The following is a 25,011-nucleotide window of genomic DNA, read 5'->3' as shown; positions in this document are numbered from 1 at the left end:
CGAAAGGTACAACAGTGATTAGGTAATAAACAACTACTTAGAAGAGACAGAGAAAGTACACTGAAACGAAGTTCTCTCGCCACTGGCCAAAGGTCAGCCACAATCACGGCAAGTTAATGTACTGACCGGAGAGGCTGACTGAGGGTCAGTGGCGAGTAAAGAGGACAGGAAAGTAAGCTGACCTGGGCACCTACCCTCCCTGCGCATGCCCATCTTGAGACACTTCTTCAGGCGGCAGTATTGGCACTGGTTTCGGTGATGTTGGTCAATGGGACAGTTCCTGTTCCCACGGCACGTGTAAGTCAGGTTCCGCCGGACACTTCGTTTGAAAAAGGACTTGCAACCTTCGCACGTGAACTGTCCATAGTGCTTGCCACTACTCTTGTCCCCACAGACCACACATTCCGTGTGCTGCGCATTTTTATCAGCGCTCTGGGAAGGTGTACTTGGTTGGGGTGGAGGTGGGGCACCTCCGGTCCCATTCTGAGCAACCGTCTGGGTAGCCAGATCTGCCTCCGATGCCGTAGTTCCAGCAGTCGGTGTTGGATCCCGCCAAGGTGTTACGGCCAGGGCCATCATGAACAGTTTAGTCTTAGTTCTCGGTTTCACTGCTCACGTTCTTCGAAGTAGCCGAGCAACACCGCAAGTTGAGATACGAAATCGGCAATAAACGGGGCGAGTTGTTGAGGCGTGAGGACTCTGACACTAGCCTCCGCCCTGCTCACACATGTACGTTGAAGTCTAAACACCAGCAGTCCTAACAGGACCGAGCCAGGCGGGCAACTGGGGCTGCCCCGCTCGGGCTTCACATCAACAAACCCTCTGCCACAGGCAAACCCACAGAGCAGCCCGGAGCAACTGCGCGTGAACCTGCGTGATCTGGGCGCTCGTCTTTGGTCGCGGACAAGTCGACTACCGGAGTTAGGTTGTGCCACGTCGCGGGTGCGTGAGCGTGTGGCTGAACCTCAGCTATTCTGAACTATGACATAATAGTTGAAACTGTTCGGTTGGCATGGCAACGAATTCCATATATGGTAAAACGTGTCATTAAAGTTCAAGAAGCCTATTAGCGAGTGATAATCCTAGGCAAGGCGGTCGTGCCCTACAGGCAATCAGGGCATAACTGCCGAAAGGTCGAACTGCTTTCTCATTGGCTAGCGCGAGACCCTTGAAGCCGAAGAATATTATCACAGCCTGATGAGAAACTGCGTGCTGGCGCGCGCCTAGTCATGTGGCTACTGTGGCCAATCATCAGCACACTGCTTGTAGAGAATGCGCCCGCGCCGCAAGGTGTGAAAAATGGGCTGGTTCGTAACAGTGAGTAACACAAATCAATCGACCTAAGCTCAGGTAAATAACAGTTAAGCCTTAGCCGACCTAAGCTTAATCCTAATAAGCAAAAAAGGTAGACGATGTTAGTACACAATTCGTCATTACAGAAAATACTTTAACTATAAAGGTTGTTCAGGATGTGACCGTTTATTTGTGACGTCAGAATATCTACATATTATCAGGACGTGGTGAGCTGGTAGTCTTCCTAGACTAAAGGTGTGATCACATATGATGTCGAGATGTTTAAATTTGTGGTGAGTTACATGTATGATGCCAGGATGTCGTGTTTAAATTTTTAGTGATTTACATGTATAATACCAGAATATTGTGTTTAAATTTTTATGATTTACATGTATGATGCCAGGATGACGTGTTTATGTTTTTGGTGAGTTACATGTATGATGTTAGGATGTTGTGTTTAAATTTGTGGTGTAATGAGTTGTTAACTGTGTCGTGTTCACGTAAGTTAAGTGACGGTAAGATATTCGAGTTATTTAACGGTATTTTTCCAATTTACATAATTTAAACAGGATGTGGTGAATCAGAAGCTCTGATTCTAAATATATGAAAGTGTGGTAACTTATATCACTGCTGTTAGGATGTTACACAGAAACGTGGCATCATTACAGTGCAGTTAGATACACGTAAGAAGACGATCGAGTACTGTTATTTTTTCAGACCTTTCTACGTGAACTTATTGGCGGTAAGATGTTGTATTACATGTAAATATATGTTGAGTTGAATGAAATAACACTCATATCGTGTGTTCAGTAACACAGCCCTGAAATAGCTGCATTAAATGTCAGTTACAGAATCTAAACACGTTACATTTTACAGTTTTCATAAGGGGATTTAGCACAATTCTCCTTCTATATCCTAAAGTAGATTAAGTATATTTTTCTGTTTGCTTTTTTTTTTTATATACACACTGGTGTTTGTTTGCTCATAATTTAAATACGTGTCGTTTTGTTTTTCTTTATATGTTTGTTCGTAATAATCTCATCTATAAGTCGTTGTTGACAGATATTTCTGTTAGGTTTATGTTTCGTTTATTACGTTTCTGTTAGTAATTTGCACAGCTTGTGAGTTATGAAGAAAGTACCAATTAAAAGAAGAAAAAATATATATATTACCATCATTATTTTTTAAATCATAGAAGAAAATTCTAGAACTGTTGATTTTTATCTAGGTAATCTGAGATAAAAAGGCACATAATAGTTGAAACGATAAGAATTGCTCTTAAAATCTCAGCTTGTAATGGGTTGGGCATGCTTTTCGTAAATGGATTTTATATTTTTGGTTCGACGCCTGTATACATACAGCCTTTCTAGTGTGTAGCTGTTAGGTACAAACACATTCACACATGTATATGTAGATTCATATGCATATACATATAGGTCCCGTGTGGGCTTATTTCGTGGCTACCGTCTTCCTGTTTAATACCAGATTACGGGGGTTTTCAAGAATCATTTTTCTTTATCCTACAGCTAGCACCCCTTATATTTACGCTGCTGTTGTACAGCTTGCACGTGCCTCGAGGCTTGGCACAAAGCAGAGGAGTTCCCTGGCCCCTTCCGTTCCCTCTTCGCAAGCATGTTTCCCTCGACCGCAACCTAAACTCCACATATTAATCAATATTCACATATTGCTAGATATGAGAGTGTGCCAGTTTACTAATCTAAACCTAGGCCAGGGGTATATCACACACACACACAACTGTCTGAGTAATCTCATGAGTGTGATGTATAAGGTGTTTGAATGAAAGACTATTGAAATTTTCATATGAAGTGAAAGCCATCATTTGATTTGGGTCAATATTATAGGCAAATCCAGTGATATAATTACAATATGCATAAATATTTAAACAGTCTCTGGATATTAAACGACAACATAAACTAAATTCTAATATAAACACAGAAACACATATATATTAACGCTTAATACAACGCATAATTTGGGTTTACTTAGGTTCTACAACGACATATGAACGCACTAACATCCTTCAAATGTCTTATATAATCTAGGAACTTCTGTAAAATTACCTATAACTAATAGTTAGCATCTCATATCAGTAACAGTTAGCTTCTGATACATTTTTCTATGAATGGTTGATTATAAATTTGTCTGACAATGGCTGTCGTCTTAAGAGTAGTTGTCAGGTTACCCATGATGGGAATGTTTCTATGACAGTTCAGTTCCAACGACGTCATTGTAAATGAAACATCAGAAGAATATTCCTTTTTAGGAGAGGAGATGGGGAGATGTGGGTAGGTGTTTGAGTGGGAAGCACAGCCGAAACTTAACTCGATGAAATTATTGTAGTACACTTAGAGCGTTGAAGCCTTTGTTTCGCATTTTATCTCAACGAGTTTCAGTTTATTCAGTCGTCGCAGTAGTGGTATGTACAGCGAACCAATATATCTAGTGCTGCGACCAGTTGAGAGTGGATTCTGTGTGAAAGTTCATACTCGTACATACAAACTTTCTTAGTTCGTCGTTCTAAAGAATCTCTCATACACGTCATTCGTTAACTGACGAGAATAATCGTGCATTATTTATCCACTTACAGTTAGATTGTGATAACGTTCTTATGTGGAAACCATAGAAGTAAGACTTACTTTTATGTTTATCATTGGGGAAGAATACAGGTACTAAGAGGGGCTAAGATGGCCAAGCTGTTTCGACAGTCCAGGAGTCTTTCCTTGTTTTTAGAACACCATCAAAAAGTAGATTTTTTTTAAAGAAAAATAAAATAAATATAATCTAAACATTACTTATCTTTCAAAAGGAACTCCGGCTGTTTATACAAATTTCATCGACAAAGGTTAAGAGTTGTCTCTAAACATTATTTTTGCTTGATAACAGGCCAGTTTATGATACGATGTTTGTACAAAATGTTATGGGAAGTAATTACACCGACAGATGGCGACACATACTGAATGATAGTCAGTAATCAATACGTAAAAAAGTATTAAACTAAGTCGCAACAAACGCTTAACAACCTATCGTTTATTGTATGTACTTCTCCAAGAACGCTTCAGAACATAAATATAAAAATGTGTCATAACAAATAAAGACGGTTCCTCAATGAACTAAATTAGAAGAAACTAGTAATTTCACAAACAATGAGGATCGTAAATGAAGTAAATGCCAATATTGCAAAAAAAAAAAAAAAGAGATATCAAATATATTGTTTTACACTAATAGCAACAGTATTGGTTAGCTCTAAAAAATCACTCTGAAACTGTCAAACTATCACGATGTAACTCTAAAAACTTAGAAGATGTGTCATTCTCGTGTTAGATTACTGGGTGGGTTAAAGTGAGTTGCATTCGATATTAATAGGAGCTTAAATTAGCTCACGTTTTTACTACGAAAATAAATGCTTGTGTATTTAGAATGTATGTTATTTTACTGTAGGCGGATAGCTGATTAGGTACTATGTGTACATATTTCTAATTTTGAAATTGGTTTTTGGTGATTATGGGTGTTGTTCACCATAAAAAATATCTTTGCTTGCTTATTAAGTTGCTAAAAGAAGATGAAAAGGAAATAAAAAAAACAAATAGGTTACGCTTAATCAATATAGATAGTTTATCGTATAGACCAGCAACCAACCCTGTCTTGACCCTCAAAAACTCAGCGGTAAATATGAAGGCTTATAATGTTAAAAATTGGGTTTCGAAATTAGTGGTGGGCTCAACACAGATATCCCATTGTGGTGCTTTGAGCTTAAAAACTAACAGACAGACGCACTCTAAAGTTTCTTCCAACAGATGTTTAATAGCATCAGTTAAGAACTTCCAACAGAGAGAAAACAATCAAGTCGTTCTTCACACTTTGGGTGCCTTTCTGTTTAACGATTGATAACAGTATCTCTTTCGTCTTCATGTAGAATATTGTCTTCTTAATATCATTAAAACTGTAAAACCTTTAGGTAGTCACTGTATTGTTTGTTTTATTCCAAATCGATAATATTTTTTTAAAATTTCGTGCAGAGCTACTCGAGGGCTGTCTTCGCTGTCTGTTCCTGATTTAGCTGTGACAGACTAGAAGGAAGGCAGCTAATCAACATCACCCACCGTTAACTCCTAAGCTACCAACGAATAGTGGAAGTGAAGATAACACCATAACGCTCCCACGGCTGGAAGGACGAATATTTGCTGTGAGGGAGGCTTCGAATTCAAGGCTAGCAGATTGGAATCCCAGCTCCTAAACTACCAGGCCATGCCAGACCAACTGAGTTAGGCTCAATGCTTAATGGCGGCTGGACGAGAAGATAGCTAATGCTTTACGACTCAATAATTATACCTAGTTGCTTTTCAAGTTAAAAATACACAAATCATAGTCATTTTAGAATTATTTTTAGCAAGAAAAGTGAACCTTACAAACAAACAGTTTTATTTGTTTTTTCAATTCAAAATCCAAAGGTTATCAAATATTTATGTTTTGGTTTATCATGTTTTTTTATGTATCATTATGCTCACATTGGTTTCTGTTTATCGGTGTGATATGACTGGAAAGCCAGTAATCCCGATTAAACACGTTTGTGATCACGTGCCAAATTATTTTTGCAAAATATGTGAAGCCCCTCCCCTTTTTTTTCTTAAAGAGCAAAGAACATGTTAAACATTATCAAATACAACGTTTAGCAATATTCAGATTGATTGTATGTTGTATGAATATCAGATGTAATTTGGTAGATATAGTGACTTTTACTTTGTGCTAGACATGTTCATACATGCACTTTATTGTAAATTATTTTTTACAATTATAATAATATTTTAAAACAATAAAATAAAGGTTGTAACGCGTTCTGAAATAGATAATAGAGAATATTTTGAAAGAATTAAATAAGTATGTTTGTACGTTAATTGTAGACCATTAAATAAATTACACGTGTTATGCTGAATGTTATGAAGCTAATTGTCAGATTCATTCTTGGCAAAGAAATAAACAAATAAAAAGTGAAGGTATTCTGATTTTTTTCTTCTAGAACGTACGAATTAACAAAAATTTATTATTTTTTGTTATAAGAACATTTACGACGAGAAAGCAAAGTAGAAAGAACTTAATTTTTGTAGCATGTCTGTGACGAAACGACAAATTAGAAAAAAACACATTTTTCAAGATTATTTTCAAACTGTCGTTCTGGGAAGCAACCAAAGGAGAAAGAACTTAATATTTTATCTAACTTAAGATAAAACAACGAATTAGAAAGGGTCCAGCTTAATATTTTTCTTCAACGACAAGTATTCCAGGGTGTAAAAACAGTAAACAGATCATAAGTTCAGAATTCTACAGATTTTACTGGCCAGGTTGATAAAATAAAAGGTTTATTAGAAAGATCGTAAAATCAGGCTTACTAGAATATGATATAGTTGAAAGTTCAAAAGTTTAAAACGCTATAAAGAAATTATTGAGAAAATGAATCACTATAACTGTAAGTCCACAAAAAGGTATCAAAGAACAAATGTCTAACACAAGTACATACATACTTAACAAGAAGCAAGAGAATTGGACATTAAATTTTGGTAATTTTTTATAGACATATAGAGGTAGCTAAATAAATAAATAAATAGGTCAGAAGTGAAAAATTTAAAAAAAGTCAACCTACAAAAGCAGCACACCAGAAAATCATATAAATAACAAATGTTATCAGATAAATTTGCAAAAAGACAACAAACTAGGACAGAAGACATAAACTATTGTTACCAAACTTGATAAAAGAAGACAACAAACAAGCACAGAAGACATAAACTATTGTTACCAAACTTGATAAAAGAAGACAGGAACCTTAAACTATTGTTACCAGACTTGTTAGTAAAAAGCAACAAACTAGGACAGAAACTTTAAACTATTGTTACCAGACTTGTTAGTAGAAGACAAAGTAAGAAAGACAAAAACCTTAAACTGTTCTTACTAGACTTGTCAGTAGAAGACAACAAACAAGGACAGAAGACATAAACTATTGTTACCAAACTTATAAAAGAAGACAAAGTAAAAAAGACAGGAACCTTAAACTATTGTTACCAGACTTGTTAGTAGAAGACAAAGTAAGAAACCTTAAACTGTTGTTACCAAACTTGATAGAAGAAGACAACAAACAAGGACAGGAACCTTAAACTATTGTTACCAGACTTGTTAGAAGAAGACAAAAAACAAGGACAGAAGACATAAACTATTGTTACCAAACTTGATAAAAGAAGACAAAGTAGGGAAGACAGGAACCTTAAACTATTGTTACCAGACTTGTTAGAAAAAGCAACAAGCTTGGACAGAAACTTTAAACTATTGTTACCAGACTTGTTAGTAGAAGACAACAAACTAGGAGAGAAACCTTAAACTGTTCTTACCAGACTTGTTAGTAGAAGACAACAAACTAGGAGAGAAACCTTAAAGTGTTCTTAACAGACTTGTTAATAGTAGACAACAAACTCGGACAGAAACCTTAAACTGTTGTTACCAGACTTGTTAGTAGAAAAGAAGTGCTTTCATTTTTTACCAAGTACATAATAAAAGGATAAAGTGGAAAAATCAGAAGCTTAAAACTATCTTTACTTAACGTATAATAAAGAAACAGAGCAGAAAAGTTTTAAGGCCAACATTTTTGTAGTTAGATTAGCAAGAAGAGAAATTGAGAAATATAAAAATCAACACGAAAAAAATAAGAAATTGAAATATGTTTGAGTCTTATGCTGGTGACCTCTTACAAGGACACTCAATACGGACAACAGTTAGAGGTTCTTATATGTCTTATGAAAAACAAGAAAGTGTGATACTTTCAAAAATCTGAAGTGTGAGAATCAGTTTTAGAAGGAGAACAAACGTTGGTACATGAATACCGACGCCTTCTGTAATGATAGGTTAAAGTTTCTAGAATAAAAGGACGTTTTGCGTTCACAACCGTTTAGGACGGACTGCATTTAAATTTTCTTGTCCTGTTTTCTTAATGCAAAGTGAGATAAGAAGAAGAAAACGTTAGGTTGTTTAAGTTTCATGTGAGAGCTATAGCATAGTAATTATTTGAGGTTTTTCGAGATGAAAAGATAAAGAAATATGCATGTATGCAATTGTTAATCATTGTTTAAAATTAAACTAATATTTCAAGAAAGTAAGAACAAGATACTAAGAAGCTCTGATCGAGGTATGTGCCAAAATAATTGAATACAATTTTTTGTGTTAATTGTAAACGTCTAAATAAGTTATACATGTCGTGTTGAGACTTCTGGAGTTCATTGTTAGATTCGTACTTGCAAAAACTCAACAAACTAGAAAGTGGAGATGTTAATAGGAACTTGGACAATAATTTCTTTCATTTTCCAAATGTTTGGACTAGACACGTGACTTTACAGCTGGGTCATTTGACACTTTACATGCGTGCTGGCTGATGTCTGTTCACTGTATACTATAGTAAGTAGAGCAGCATTCTGCGGGAGGTACTTCTCGCCATGGGAGAGTGGCAAGCTAAGAACGAGGCGAGGGGTTTTAAGGGGTAGGGGAGAGCATCAGCGGACCGGAACCCCGCCTGACCGGACAAGATGTGTGTGTGTTTCTTCCCGAGAAGTCATGACCATGGATCATCGCAGTGGGAGCCCTAACAGCCGCCGTTTTGTGTTGGGTGACCCTTGGGTGGTTGTAAAGGTGAATTGGCCAGTTGCACGCTTTTCAAAACTAGGAGCGTCTAGCACGTTGTTAGCCTTTTGACTTTAATGTCATATGCCACAAGGAAAGTCGGGTGTGACGTTTTATTTCATCGATGAACCACGTTTGAATTTCCAAACTCCAGGCGTGACATGCTTGCCAGGAAACTGTAAGAACAGATGTGGATCATCAGGTCTTTTGTTACTGACCAGCGTCCACCCAACGGGATGTTAAGTCATACACCATGTTACTTCTATAAATATGTAGATATGACAGACGGTACCAACGGTTAACTGCAAATTAAAGACGATGTGCCATTAAATTCTCCAGCTCACAAAGTTTAAAATTCTAACCAGTTCACAATAAAACTCGATGTTTCCCACTCGTTTGTAAGTGTTGGTTAAAACCTTTCAAACTTGACCGTTAAAATCATACTTACTTCATCGTATAAATGACATCAACTCACTTTCCGACAGTACAAACAGTGGACACAAAATATCCTAAACATATCAGTTATACATACATGTACTTAATATTCTTTTAATCATGTTGTCTTTCTTTAAGCGACTCGTCGGCTGCATGCTTTATCGGTACCATGATTAACTACTCGCACTGGTAACGTGTTTATATAAGTGAATTGATTGGTACATTAAAATCACAATAAGTGTCGGACGTTATTAAAGTTTCATTGTGGTACAATTTCACATTCGTTAATTACTGCCAGTACCACAAACTGGTGTTTAGTGTCGGTAAACTGGCTGGGTTAATTTGGTTTGGTTTTCAGGACAAAGTCACAGAATGGGCTATTTGCACTCGGTCCACCGCGGAGAATCGAACCAAGAATTTTAGCTTTGCAAATCCGTAAAGTTATCACTGAACCACAAGAGAATCCAAGTGCGTTAAGCATTTCAAAATACATGGGAAGAAATATTTTGTTTATTATATCTTCCCTCATTTACCAGCCTACTCTATTTATTTCATTAAGACGTCAGATGTTATTACAGTTTTTTTAAATAAAATTTAATTTGTATACAGTTGAGATCATGTTTAAATTTGGGAACACAAGAGCAACTTCTTCAAGCGCTTAAGAATGAGTTTATTCAAATCTCTTTGAACAAACTCAGATTTAATATTTAATAAACAGAACAAAATGATATCTTGGTAATAAATCTATTTTTAAAGTGATAGTAGCCTTACAAACTCGTTAGAGATCTTAAGTTGCATTAACGTTGTCGAAAAAATATAGGTATTACATGACAGGAAAACATTAACCAGCCATCTAAACAATGAAACGAAATAGGAGAAAGAATAAAATAATTTGTAACTCTCTCATAGCGAATTTCAATAATATTACTATGAAATGTGTTACTTCATAATAATACAATCAGAGTTATTTTATAGAAATTTGTAACACTAGAACATGGACAAAAATACAGTAAAAACAAAGACAACTAAATTATTTTATTACTTATTTTAATGAATAATTATTTTTTTCTTGGCAGTTGCATATTTTTACTGTGATTTAATGTTTGCTATATTAAAACATGTTATTGTGATGTCCTGTATACTACATTGAAACAATGCACCATGAATTACTGTGTGATTATTAAAATATTGTTACTACGACTTTCTCTGTTCCGTATTAAAACATTGTTACCATGATATTCTGTCTGTTGTATTAAAACATTGTTACCGTGATATCCTGTCTGCTATATTAAAACATTGTTACCGTGATATCCTGTTTGCTGTATTAAAACATTGTTATCGTGATATCCTGTCCGCTGTATTAAAACATTGTTGCTATGAATTTCCACGTGATACATAAAACCATGTCATCGTGATTTTCTGTGTGCTACGTTGAAACGTTGTTGCCGTGACTTTCTATTTAATATATTAAAACATTGTTACCATGATATTCTGTCTGTTGTATTAAAACATTGTTACCGTGATATCCTGTCTGCTGTATTAAAACATTGTTACCGTGATATCCTGTCTGCTGTATTAAAACATTGTTACCTGTGAATTTCCTGTATTAAAACATTGTTACCATGATATATTAAAACATTGTTACCGTGATATCTGAGACACATAATAAAATACTGTTACCAGGATTTTCGCACGATATGTTAAAATCTTCTGATTTATACACCATGGTAAAACAGGGAAGGTTTAAAGCTGAGTCGTTGAAAATATTTGCGAGTCTTTCAACTGAATATAAGTATAACCCTTTTCTGATAATTTACACAGTTTATTAAAACATTTTACTAAGTTTGGATCTAGTGACCATTTGCCCGACTAAAATGTTTAAAAGGAAAAGAAGACTTGAAAAGTTCAGTTCATGATATGACTGGAAGTGTAATGTGGGAAATCTTTAATTAGAGTAGAAGATAACTGAAAATATTTTTTCAGGAAATGGTACCACACTTTCTGGTCCTACGCGTATGAACTATGCGAAACGACGGTTCGTTTCAAGGGTTCCAACAACGAGTAACACAGTCATTATAAAAAGTAAAACTTTGTCTTCCACCCTCTTGCTTCTTGTTCACTTCACGTCACATAATTCAAAATAAATACATTGCTAAACTGGTAGTCAAAATGTAAGTTTACGTCTCCCGGGGGATGCTCGTGACTTCGACACGGGTCACTGGGAACAAAGGCTAGTCCTAGCCACGTCCAGCCTAGAATAGATAACATGAATGTATATCGTTAAAACCATGCTTCATTCATCAAATTCAAAGTGAACACGTAAATAGCCACCATACGAACGTTATGAAGCGGAGAGAGTTAATTTCTTTTTCATTACAACTTGAAATTGTGCCTAAGGCAGTATTACCAGGATTAAGACTTGTGCCGAAAGGCAGTATTACCAGCATTAAGACATTTGGTAATTCAAAAAAAAATTATTTTTGTTTTTTAGAGTTATGAGATCTATAAAACAATTATCTTAGAAAATTTTCCGAAATCTTTTTATCAGGCCTGAGGAAGTTACTGAATAAGTAGCGAATATTTTTGTTTATTAATATTTATAAATTATAAACAATAGAATTTATCCAATTTCATATTTTTTTAATAAAATGAAGTTAACGTAGAGTATTGTAATATAGATACGATAAATATACAGATAAGACTCACAATGTAACAACGATAGGTCTGTACATAGACATAAACAACGTCAGTAGCTCCACCAGATACAACACCTATATAGATAAACAACGTCAGTAGCTCTAATAGATACAAGACCTATATAGATAAACAACGTCAGTAGCTCTAATAGATACAAGACCTATATAGATAAACAACGTCAGTAGCTCTAATAGATACAAGACCTATATAGATAAACAACGTCAGTAGCTCTAATAGATACAACACCTATATAGATAAACAACGTCAGTAGCTCTAATAGATACAACACACGTCAGTAGCTTCACAAGATGCCACACCTATATAGATAAACAGCGTCAGTAGCTCTAATAGATACAACACACGTCAGTAGCTTCACAAGATGCCACACCTATATAGATAAACAACGTCAGTAGCTCCACCAGATACAACACCTGTATGGATAAACAACGTCAGTAGCTCCAGTAGTTACAACACGTGTAGATAAACAATGTCAGTAGCTTCACAAGATGCCACACCTATATAGATAAAATATGTCAGTAGCTCCACCATATACTAAATTTGTACAAATAAAAGTTAACACAGGTAGTTCTGTACATTATACAACTCTAGAGATAAAATATAAAGTTAATAGATCTAGACCAGCGGAAATATACACACATATTTCATCATAGTACCAGTAAGTTCGAAATTCACGATATCTGTACAGATATTAATATCTGTACAGGTAAAACATAGCCTCAGTTGCTTGTAAGATATAACAACTACACAGATAAAGCAACACGAAATTTCTCCATAACAAACAACCTATGTACAAATAAACCAACATCAGTAACTGCTGCAAATACAACGGCTGTTAGTATAAAACATATTTAAATGAACAAAAAAAATAAACATCAACTGTTCCGGAACGTTTGTACGTTAAAAGAGATGAGAGATGTTGCACGATGTGGTATATGAATTCAGTAACTTCAGGAGAGATGCAAACGTTGTACCTAAACTTTAGTATCTCTAAGAGAGACGAAGGCTGTGAAAAGATAACACAAGCAGTGACTAAACACAAGAGACGACATGTCGCAAAAACTTATAACGTCATTAACTCCAAATGAGACACAGTCGTGTGTGTCGATAAAATATAATTTCTGAGAGACACAAGAGATAGCAACTGTATAAATGACGTATAACTTATCCTCACGATAAACAATAGCTGTATAAGTGATATATAGCGTTAATATCCCCACGATAGACAATAACCTTTATGGTAAAACATAACGTAAGTATCGAAACGAGAGACGGCAGTCTGTAGAGGAAACAAATAATGCCAGCAACTTTTCGGAAGATGACACATTTACAAATAGAAGTTCAGGTTGTTATTTACAAAAAGAAGTTTAGGTTGTTATTTACAAATAGAAGTTCAGGTTGTTATTTACAAATAGATCAGGTTGTTATTTACAAATAGAAGTTCAGGTTGTTATTTACAAATAGAAGTTCAGGTTGTTATTTACAAACAGAAGTTTAGGTTGTTATTTACAAATAGATTAGGTTGTTATTTACAAATAGAAGTTTAGGTTGTTATTTACAAATAGAAGTTCAGGTTGTTATTTACAAATAGATCAGGTTGTTATTTACAAATAGAAGTTCAGGTTGTTATTTACATATAGATCAGGTTGTTATTTACAAATAGAAGTTCATGTTGTTATTTACAAATAGAAGTTTGGGTTGTTATTTACAAATAGATCAGGTTGTTATTTACAAATAGAAGTTTAGGTTGTTATTTACAAATAGATCAGGTTGTTATTTACAAATAGAAGTTTAGGTTGTTATTTATAAATAGAAGTTAAGGTTGTTATTTACAAATAGAAGTTCAGGTTGTTATTTTCACAAGATATTAACTTCCTATAAAAACAAGTTACTTCTAAGAGAGAAACTAAAAACCATCCTGTTAATAAATGTAAATATATCCATTTATCATTGTTTTGATATTAATTTTGTATGAAAGCAAGCTGCCTTCTTAGAGAGAAACCAAAACTTAACCTGTTAATAAATGTAAATATACCCATTTATTATTGTTTTGATATTAATTTTGTATGAAAGCAAGCTGCCTTTTTAGAGAGAAACCAAAACTTAACCAGTTAATAAATTAAATATACCCATTTATTATTGTTTTGATATTAATTTTGTATGAAAGCAAGCTGCCTTCTTAGAGAGAAACCAAAACTTAACCTGTTATAAATGTAAATACATCCATTTATCACTGTTTTGATATTAATTTTGTATGAAAATATGCTGTCTTCTTAGAAAAAAACAAAAATCAACCTGTTAATAAAGCTAAGTTTACTTTTCTCACTCTCTTACTTATAAAATGTTATAATGCGTTGTTTCATCAGTTTGATACCGTCACTGTTAACGATGTTTTTGGCCGTTATCCTAATAATATTTGAAAAAGTACGGTCAGTTAAGGAGGCTCAAGTTAATCCTAAATCCATATATTAAGCGAACAGTGCAAAACAGTCAAATGAGATAGATTAAATAATCTATCTAATACTGAGAACTAAGTAATATAGAAATAGTATCTACGACACACTCACTCATGCTAGTCACTGTCATTGAACACGGTATTATCAATATAATTACTTACAAGTTAGATTTTAGACATTTTTCCCTAAAAACGTTTTGTGACCAGTGATTTAAAAATGAATAAGAGTTTTTTGCTTTTTTTCTTATGGTAACGAAAAAAGGCGCTCTTGACCAAAATGGGGCGATCAAAATGGAAGACGAGTTACTGCGTTTCATTAAAATCGTCGGAACCCGGATGTTTTGTAAAATCGTAAAATATATTCATTTTATTTATTTGCGTACAAAAAAAAGTCCCGGCATGGCCAGGTGGTTAGAGCGCTCGATTCGTAATCCCCGTCACACAAAACATGCTCGTCCTTTTAGTCGTGGGGGAGTTATAATGTAACGGTCACTCTCACTATTCGTTGATAAAAAGAGTAGCCCAAGAGTTGGCGGTGGGTGGTGATGACTAGCTGCCTTCCCTCTAGTCTTACACTGCTAAATTAGGGACGGTAGCGCAGATAGCACTCGTGTAGTTTTGTACGAAATAAAAAAAACGAACAAAAGACATAAAGATAAGACAAAACAGACTTCAACATAAAACAAAGTGCCGATAATTTAAAAAAAATTGTTCTAAAACTCACGTGTACAAAAGACATAAAAACAGACTTCAGCGTAAAACAAAGTGTAGATAATTATTTTTAATTTTTTGCGCTAAAACCCATCTTCTGTAACGAAGAATGCGGAAAAATATATTCAACATATACACAGAAAAAACAAACAAGTACACAGCTGACAGGTAGTGTCTTGAATCTTTAATAAAGTTTAATGTTTCTTTGGTTGTTTTTTTTTCACTTTTCTCTACCAATTACTCGTGATGCATTATGTAAAGCTAAACTTAAAAACTACCAATTGTAATTGTGTTTTTCATATTTCAACTTGAACGAGAGAATATGTGTGGCAAAAAATGTTGAATCCATATACAAACTGAATCCAGTATCATAGTAACGAGAGGCATTCCGGTTGTTATTGTATGGATAAATACTTCATAATTTAATCAGCAAATTCTTGTATACTCGAGATAAGAAAAAACAACAACATTTCTTCAGAAAATAAAAGCGAACAAGTAAGTTTCAATACCTTCAATATCACAGGGATTGAATCCTAAATTTAACGTTATAAGACCAAAAGCTTGCAGCTGAGACAGTGATGATCTCGACGTCTGTCGAGCTCTTCAGAGATCCTCATAAGAACAATAGATGTCCTCTTCTGATTCTTCTACCAAATAGCACCAGACTTAGTGACAAAGAAAAATAACGTTCAGTCATTTCTAAAGGAAAATATCCCCATATAACAAAATGAGATCCTCTCTTCTGACTGGTATGCTATATAGCACCAGAAAAATTGTGGAGGAGAAACTCTTGTTGTTATTCTTTGATAAATTGGAGACGGAAGGCGGAAGACTTTCAAAACGTCGTCCTCTGCACTTGTTTCTACAACAGATAGTTGCCGTCCATTCAACTAAGTTTCATTACAACGTTTGTTCTTCTCTTTCAGGTCAAAGTTCAGAGCTGCGCAGAACGAAGTGAGGGTTCTTCTGACTGTTCTTCGATATAACATTACAAATGTTATTCAAGGAAGATAAGATAACCTTTGTTAATTTCGTTAAAGACAAAGTTCAGAACTTAATGGAGGAGATACAGTATTTTAGCTTTTGTTTTAAATTGCCCAAGAATTACTGGAAAAAGTTATATTTTTTGCACTGAGCTTTCACAAGACATTGACTACTGTCACTAGTCAAAAGTTAAAATAGCTGTGAGTGTATTTGATTGAACTTGACACCTCACATGGATTCTAATGTAAAAGTTTGTTTTTTCAGTGATACTCTAAAAGATTGAAATTAAGACTCACATTATGTTGTCACTACTTAGAATGTTTCACTTGCTCAGGTTGCCCAATGCCACAGCAGAAAGCTTGTAGGCTTATAAGGGTTTAAACCAGGTTTTGATAACGTGGTGGGCTCAACACACATAGCTCATTGTGTTTTTTTTTGTGCTTAATTACAAACAAACAGTCAAACCTCTTGTTGGCCATAGATCGGCATACCGTAAACTTATTTTTTTTGTAATATTGGATTATTTTATTGCTATTTGTATCTGTTGAACTAAAGTCTGAATAGTTATCAGGTGAAAATAACTGGCGTTTGGTTTAAGGTTTATTTATTCTGAAAGAACAACTGTAACTTCTAACCAGTGTTTGTGAGACTACCAGCGATGTAGATAGTGAAACGTAAAATATTTTATAACAATGTAGCTAATTCTATGTATATATGGCTGACGCCAAAGTGTTTATTGATATAATCTGTTATCAGGGTTTCTTAAGTTCGATTTTAACCAATACTCCTCCCAAATACAAATAATAATAATAATAAAATTCCAAAAACACCAGAAATGGATAGTTGGACAACTGTAGTTACTTTTATGACTTGGGATATTACTTTGACGGAAAAGGAACACTTTTCGTTCGTTAACGGTAAGTTTGTTTTAATAATTTCATATAAAATATTAGCTGCTCTTATAAAGCTCTAACATAAATAGAACTTTTTTGTTTTGTTATTACTCCAACAAGAGATATGAATGTGCAAAGAATATATGATGTATTAGTACACTCATTACAGTATCAAAAGCAAAAAAGTTAAAATCGTTCGTAAAACACTTACACGTATAAGGGTTTGGCGTGGTTTATACTGATTTTCGAATCGTAAGTATTCATTGTAAAACATAGTTGAAGAATCGGTTTGCGAGAAGTTTCAGCTCTCTGTATAGTATGTTGCCCTTTCCTTCTTTATTGGCAAGGTGACCAGGTGGTTATGGCACTCGATTCGTAATCTGAGGGTTGCGGGTTCGAACCTCTGTCACACCAAACATGCTCGTCCTTTCAGCCGTGGGGCGTTATAATGGTACGATCAATCCCACCATTCAGTGATGTCGAGATGTTCGCTCTTCTATGTAAAATATTTTCTCAACCCAAACGAGCCGTTTTTGCATATAAAAATCCCACCATTCGTTGATAAAAGAGTAGCCCAAGAGTTGGCGGTGGGTGGTGATGACTAGTTGCCTTCCCTCTAGTTTTACACTGCTAACATAGGGACGGCTAGCGCAGATAGTCCTCGTGTAGCTTTGCGCGAAATGCAAAACAAACAAATTCTTCCTTTATTTCTGTAATGCACAGGGAGACCCAACAGTTAGCTGTTTCGGGATATGGATATTTCTCCATCTGTTTCGGATTAACCTGTATATGTATATATACCCACTTCTAGTATATATATAAGTCTGGCACATAGACCAATAAAGCAACTACGAATTTTGTTGCTGTAAATCCAATTTTTGTTTGTATTTAAGCACAAAACTAAACAATGGTCTATCTGTGCAAATCCGATGTTATAAACATGAAAGATGTTTACATGTGAAATAGCTAATTTTTGTATCTCTTTAACTCTACTGTACATTAATTATAGGGCATAAACTGATCAACAGATCTTAATATGATTATAAAATCTACTAAATCGATTTATTCCCAAGTTAACACAGGATGGAAACGATATTCATTAGCAAATCTTCATTGGACAACAAATTAGGTACATATTTTTTTACAAATTTCGTGAAATAAAATTCCTTCACGTCGAGATACAGTATTTTCTCAAAATAGGTACGGTAATACGGCAACCTTTGATAAAGGATAACAGAGAGGAAACTGGTTATTATGAAACATGCGTATGTTACGAGTTTATGCCGCTTTCGCTCAACTATTGTAGATAACCGTTCAACCACAACCAAGTGCTCTTTTGTTGAAGAAACTGCTCAACCGACACTTAGAAGCTGAGTAACTAAAGTTGTGTTTTACGGTCAACTGTTTTTGAAAATCCTACCCTTGGGTTAGGTGTAACCTCTTTCTGCTAGAGCGACAAGTTAACCATGCTAAAAGATTAGATATACACTAAACATCGAGCTAAGTCAACACTCGGATTAAATTCGCAGGAAGACAAATCCTACGTGAACAATACTCGAAGACTAGGCCTACACTCAGCACCATGTTACGTTAATATTCAGGTTAACCTCGAAGGATGACAAAACCCAAGTGAACAATACTAGAAGACTAGGCCTACACTCAGCATCATGTTATGGTAATATTCATGTTAACATTGAAAAAAGCAAAACCCATGTGAACAATGCTGAAAAGCTAGGCCTACACTCGGCACCATGTTACGTTAATATTCAGGTTAACCTCGAAGGATGACAAAACCCAAGTGAACAATACTAGAAAACTAGGCATACTCTCAGCATCATGTTATGGTAATATTCATGTTAACCTCAAAGGAAGACAAAACCTTAGTGAACAATTATAGAACACTAGGCCTACACTCACATCATGTTGAAATTAATCACAAAAGAATATAAATACCAAATGAGCCTAAAAGAATAGACATGTGATGAACAGTGTTAAAATTCGATCAACAGTGTATAGCTTACAGTATATATTCGATCATCACGGTGAGAGATAATTTACATCAGAACATAATAAATGACTAAACAAATGTTTCAACATTGTGTTAAAGATAGTTAACCATTGTATGTACTGTAATGTATATTTGTCAATATAACCTATAGGAGAATCATAATATATGACTAACCAGATTGATGTGAATTTATACTCATTACGTATACTAGCTAGTTTAATTATAGCATGACGTTATGCTCGTCAGAAATATTCTATGACATCGACTATTGATACTAATGCAAATATTTGTTTGTATTATACATATATAGATTACTTATACTTCTAAAGTGGCATCTGACAAACACATTGTTAGATTAAATAGTGCTTCCATACTGTTCTATAACGCAACGTTTTCTTATATTAAACAGTACTTCTATACTATGCAGTGGATAAGTTATAATGCAAGAAGACACAGACTAGAAATATTAGTAAAAGTAATGTTAACTCTAGAATCAGCAAGAACTCCATATTAAATGTCTCTTTCAGCTAAACTCTATAATAATCGAAGGAATCCAGCTTAACTCTAGTTTTTTCCTCTCTTCAGTTTACCCTAGTATCATTGATGGGGTTCATGTTAAACTACTGTTTCCTTTTTTTGTTGTAAATAATCTATGTAATAATTTAATTATGACTCCATTACTTTGTTGATTACGTGGTCTTACTAACATATGAGCCAATATTTTATTGTTTGTATGATTTTCACTAACGTATGAGTCAAAGCTTTGTTGATCACAAGGTCTTCACTAACACATGAGTCAAAGTTTTGTTGATTACAAGGTCTTCACTAACATATGAGTCAAAGCTTTGTTGACTACATGATCTTTAGTAGCATATGAGTCAAAACGTAAACACAAATATCATTAATTCGCCCCACTGAGTTTTAAAACCAGCGTAACATCAGGCGAAAAACAACACATACTACTCAACATGGTATAATACATTTAAACATATTTAGTGTAATTACACATCTTACATTCTTGATGTGCGCTCATAAAACCGACATCAACTGTGGTATCAAACCACTTTGGTTATTACTGGCATGATGCTGAGGTCAGTCATAAAACAGACGTTATTCACAATAACGTGTAACAAATATCATACTTAGTGCGTCAACATACAGTTCTGCAGATAACCACAGAAACGGAGGTCAACAGTAGTACAGATCGTCATCCTCAGAGGATTAACGTAGAGCGGATAATAAATTTCATTGCAAAACAAAATCCAAATAAAATTATAATAATATAAATTAGTGGCCTCATGCATATAAACATTAAAATCATAGCGTGAAAATTTGCTTTCTGTGAGAGTTACCTCAACAGATGGCTTGGTGTGATCACTAAACGTGTTCTATGGTCACCAGTACAAGACAAGAGAATAGGACAGGGGGGGGGGAGATAAACTCCACCGAGCAAAAAACTCGAAGGCTATACTAGAAATATGATCAATAGATTACATTAAACTGGTTCTTTACCATAAGTCTGTGTGTGGCGAGCCTCACTTTCATTTCCTCTATTCCCCTTATACATACCATTCCCCCCTCTTTCAGTCACTCGCTCTCCTAGCCTCCTTTCCCTAACCTTAGGCCTCAACAAGCAATCATTAATAACACTGAGTCATTCATATAGCGATCAAATCCCTAGACGCTCTTCCAACAGAAAGCCACTAATCTTCACCGTTTTTATCCAACTTGCTGCTGTGAATATTAAAGAGATTTACAGCTATGGGAGAAAAAAAACAACCATCTAGACCTGTGTGTGTGTGTATTTGATATTTTCATCGATCATATCAACATAGCATGTTATTTTCCAACTCTAAACAGTGGTAATATTTTAGATCGGCATTCACGAGATTTAAACCATGTATTTCTTATAGATGTTACCCGGAGTGAAAACGTTACACCGACTTTCAGAAGACTTAAACAGTGTAGTTGTTGTAGATGTTACCTGCAGTAAAAACGTTATGTCGAGTTTTACATGACTTTACCAGTAACAATGCTTTATACCCACAGTCTAAAATTTGTATTCGGTTTCACAAAACTTAAATATAGGGGAAGGCCTAGCATGACTTGGTGGTACAGACACTCGACTCACAATCTTCAGGTCGAATCTCATCATCGCACATGCTCGTCCTTTCAGCCTTTGGGGTATTATAATGTTACAGTCAATCTCACTATTCATTAGTAAGAGGGTAGCCAAAAGATGGCGATAGGTGGTGTTGATTAGCTCTCTTTCCTCTATTCTCTTACTGTTAAGTTAGGAAAACTGGTGCAGATAGTCGACGTACTGTTTTACGTAAAATTAAGCAAGAAAACAATGGTGATACTTCGCTAGCTGGTGTTGTAAATGTTAGAAAGTTTTAAAGCTTTTTATTAAATTTAGAAATTGCTATAGGAAGCAATTTTAGAATGGCCAGGTCATAACCTCATTACTGTTTCTATGGGGGTATGGGAGCATGTCCATAGAAACGTTTCTGAAAATTCAATTAAATGAGATTGATCTTGAGCCATTTTAACTACAAATAGTGCAACGTATCGTATCGACTTGAAGGAAGCAAGTTTTAATACATACGTTGTTACTATGCATGCCATGATAAAGTGATTAGGACATGGACTGATTGGCCTTAGGCTGTTACTTTATGAAGAATTACAACGTAAATTTGAGGCGATGGATTTTCTTAGGACACACGACTTTAATCGGGTGAATTCTTTCGGTTGTCCACATTTCAAAATCTCATGCTCTTGCAGCCATATTTAATAATATTAGTTATATTAGTTAATGATGTTTGGACACCAAGATTCTTGTGTTTAACTCTTGTCACATAAGATTTCAAACGCGGGTTACACTTGACATGGTAATATTTATTTTGTTTGTTGTTACCTGAACAACTAAATTTCAGCTTAGCTGTTTTAAAGAGAGATTTGTTCGTTTTGAATATCGTGTAAAGCTACATGAGATCTCTCTGCTCTAACTGTCCCTAATTTAGCAGTGATAGACTGCAGAGAAGAGAACTACTCAATAAAAACCTACCGTCAAATCTTTATATAGTCTTTTAACAACGAATAGTGGGATCACCTGAAACATTATAACGCTTCTAGACTGAAATGGCAAGCATGTTTGATGAGGGATGTTCGAACCCGCATATTGTGAGTCGAGTGCCCTAAGAACCAGGCTATGTTAGGCCCTGTTTCAGGTTGGGTTTGTGGTGGTACGCACATCCATTAATACACAGTACGGGCACAAACACACACACACACGCATATATATAAATATATAGTCACGTTAAATGTGTTAATACTCTCAGAGGATGAACTGATATAGAAGAAATATTATTACTTCTAAGAAAAAAATCATATAAGCAACTTGTTGAACGTATCACGTGCTTGTTAGTACTTATTAGAAAATTTGGCTCTGTGTATATAAAGGTGATAATAACTCTTTGTCGTATCAATCAAATAACATTCACAATGATATTTACAACAAAATATACACCACGGTTATAAGCTAAGCTATGACAAAATAAACATGAACATTTTTATTCAGATTGATTTAATCTTCTACTAAAAGCACATTTTTGTTGACACGATTACGAAACACTAATTTTGCACAAAGATGTGTTAAAAAAAAGTTAGGCCTTTCATGGCTTCACCGTTAACAGCTCTCTACCATAACAAATCTTTATTTTGGTGACGCTCTCTAGTGGCTCAGCGGTAAGGCTAAAGGCTCGTAACGCTAAAGTCCGGGTTTCGATACCCGTAGTGGACGCAGCACATGTAGATAATTCTATAAATTTGTACTTAGTTGCAATTTTGCCTTCAAAATCATATGAGTGTACCCAGCATGGTCAGGTGGTTAGAGTGCTCGACTCGCAATCTGAGGGTCGCGTGTTCCAATCCTTGTCACGCCAAACATGCTTGCCCTTTCAGCCGTGTAACTTCGAGAGAAATTCAAAAACAAACAAACTAATAACATGCGACAAACTTCCTTTGGATGCATAATATTTGTGCAACTGTTTAAAGTGACGGTTTAACTATTGACTTCAAGTAAACGTGATTCAGCGTGTTAGGATAGACGGTGAATTTGTATGCATATATAAGGGATAGGTACAATTTATAAAAACTATTTGCAAATTGCAATGCAGGTGTGAGTCGCCGAGTTATGGCGCTTCAGGCAATATGTTTAGCACCTATATATATTCCCGATCATGATAAGAGAAAGCCCTCGTCGAAACTGGATATGACAGGTGTAGTGTGCTTGACATATTGTAAAACATGTTATTCTGTGTTTTAATTCGTGAGCTGTTAGGATTGGACGTTCATTGCTAGTTTGTTTAACGCTAGTTTAAAATTTGTAAAGATGTGTGATCTAAGATTGACCTCTTTATTGTAAAGTTTTTAACGGTGTGTGATCTGAGATTGACCTCATTAGTGTAAAATTTGTAAAGATGCGTGGTCTAAGACTGACCTCATTAGCTGGCTTTGGAACTAGTTCAATTTTCATCAGTTTGGACCTGGAATGGTGATTATCCTCAGTATGTAAATTGATAATATATTATAAAAATAAACCTGTAAAGCCCTTGGCGCTTCTTTCTGATATATATTGAAATCTAAAAACAAATCTTGAAACATTTATTAAAATCATTTGAGAACTCAAGAAAAGAAAAATCCTAATTACGATAAAAACTGAACTAGGTCCGTTACATTGTGGTTCACAAAAAGAGAGAAACATTGTAACCAAGTATGAGTGTAATAAACACACTACATAACTATGCAACTTTGGTCTGTCTAAACACGCTACATAACTATGCAACTTTGGTCTGTCTAAACACGCTACATAACTATGCAACTTTGGTCTGTCTAAACACGCTACATAACTATGCAACTCTGGTCTGTCTATTGAATTTAGGCTAGGTAATTGAATTAATTAAAAAGATAAAATAGTTTCATACTACAGCAGAGGAAAAATTTGGACTATTCAAACCTGCTGTTTTACATCTCCACAAAATTCATGTGTAGAATATTGCTGATGTGATGTGTTGAGATTTAGGTTTTAAGAAGGTTAAAGATTTTGTTGCTAATTGCTATATTTATATGTGTACCTGGTCTTTGTTTTGAGTTTTTCTTTCTTTGTAGATTTCTTTCTTTTAGGTTTCACTATTTAAGGAGCAGCTTTGTTAGGTAACTTTAACTTTGATGTTATTAAACCTCAGTCATAAGCTTCGGAATAATTTTTATGTAAGCTGAACAAATACCAAGAACACGTTGGGTTAGCGTAAGCACTTCATTTATGTCATTACAAACGTCACCTCGTTTGTGTGGAGAATAATAAAATGGAGGTCTCGCCAGGTGCCAGGTCAGTCCAATTAGTTGTTTACGCTTTCTATCAGACAAGCAAAAGTCACTGGAGTTCAAGTTCGTGGTACTACAGATACAACTGCATCGTGTGGAATGAATATTTGACAGAAACTAAACGAAAGCTTCGTGGGGGTCAGTTTCGCAACATTACCGAACTAAAGTTCACAGGTGGGGGTAGGACAATCTAACCAAAGCAATGTTAATCGGAAATAAAGTCCAGGAGACTGGAAACAACAGAAAACAAAGCGGGGAATAGTTGGAGGTAAGGTCTAACATTGTATTATTCCTGCATCAAATCAGTTATTTTTTAACACCAGAGGGAGAGCGTAAATTTACATTTTAGCTAGTTTATTAGCGATTCGTATTATTCTATGAACATTTGATATTTTCCCATGCTTCACGATGATAACTCACTTTGTTGACTAAGTTAACTTGTTTGTTTTGTTTTTTGA

General features: G+C 35.0%; 1 protein-coding gene and 1 long non-coding RNA gene across 3 annotated transcripts in view; one reads left to right on the top strand and one right to left on the bottom strand.

The window, feature by feature from the left end:
• The window catches only part of LOC143239533 (COUP transcription factor 1-like), a 46,290-nt gene extending 44,959 nt beyond the window's left edge, over positions 1 to 1,331 (bottom strand). Inside the window, exon 1 of one of the 2 annotated variants that reach the window (XM_076480690.1) lies at positions 183 to 1,331. In XM_076480690.1, coding sequence (XP_076336805.1) covers positions 183 to 579 — 397 coding nt within the window. In that variant the 5' untranslated portion in view covers positions 580 to 1,331. The remainder of the gene's footprint in view (positions 1 to 182) is intronic. The other variant, XM_076480691.1, reaches the window with a different exon arrangement.
• LOC143239534 (uncharacterized) overlaps positions 1 to 6,302 on the top strand; it is a 28,366-nt gene extending 22,064 nt beyond the window's left edge. The window contains exon 2 of the long non-coding RNA XR_013021228.1: positions 5,331 to 6,302. This is a non-coding gene — a long non-coding RNA (uncharacterized LOC143239534). The remainder of the gene's footprint in view (positions 1 to 5,330) is intronic.
• Positions 6,303 to 25,011: the final 18,709 nt, after the last annotated feature.

This window comes from Tachypleus tridentatus, chromosome 13 (genome assembly GCF_004210375.1).
Source record: "Tachypleus tridentatus isolate NWPU-2018 chromosome 13, ASM421037v1, whole genome shotgun sequence".
NCBI classification, from domain to species: domain Eukaryota; kingdom Metazoa; phylum Arthropoda; class Merostomata; order Xiphosura; family Limulidae; genus Tachypleus; species Tachypleus tridentatus.
Note: the sequence above shows the minus strand (reverse complement) of the source record. Positions and strands in the feature narration are given on the sequence as shown.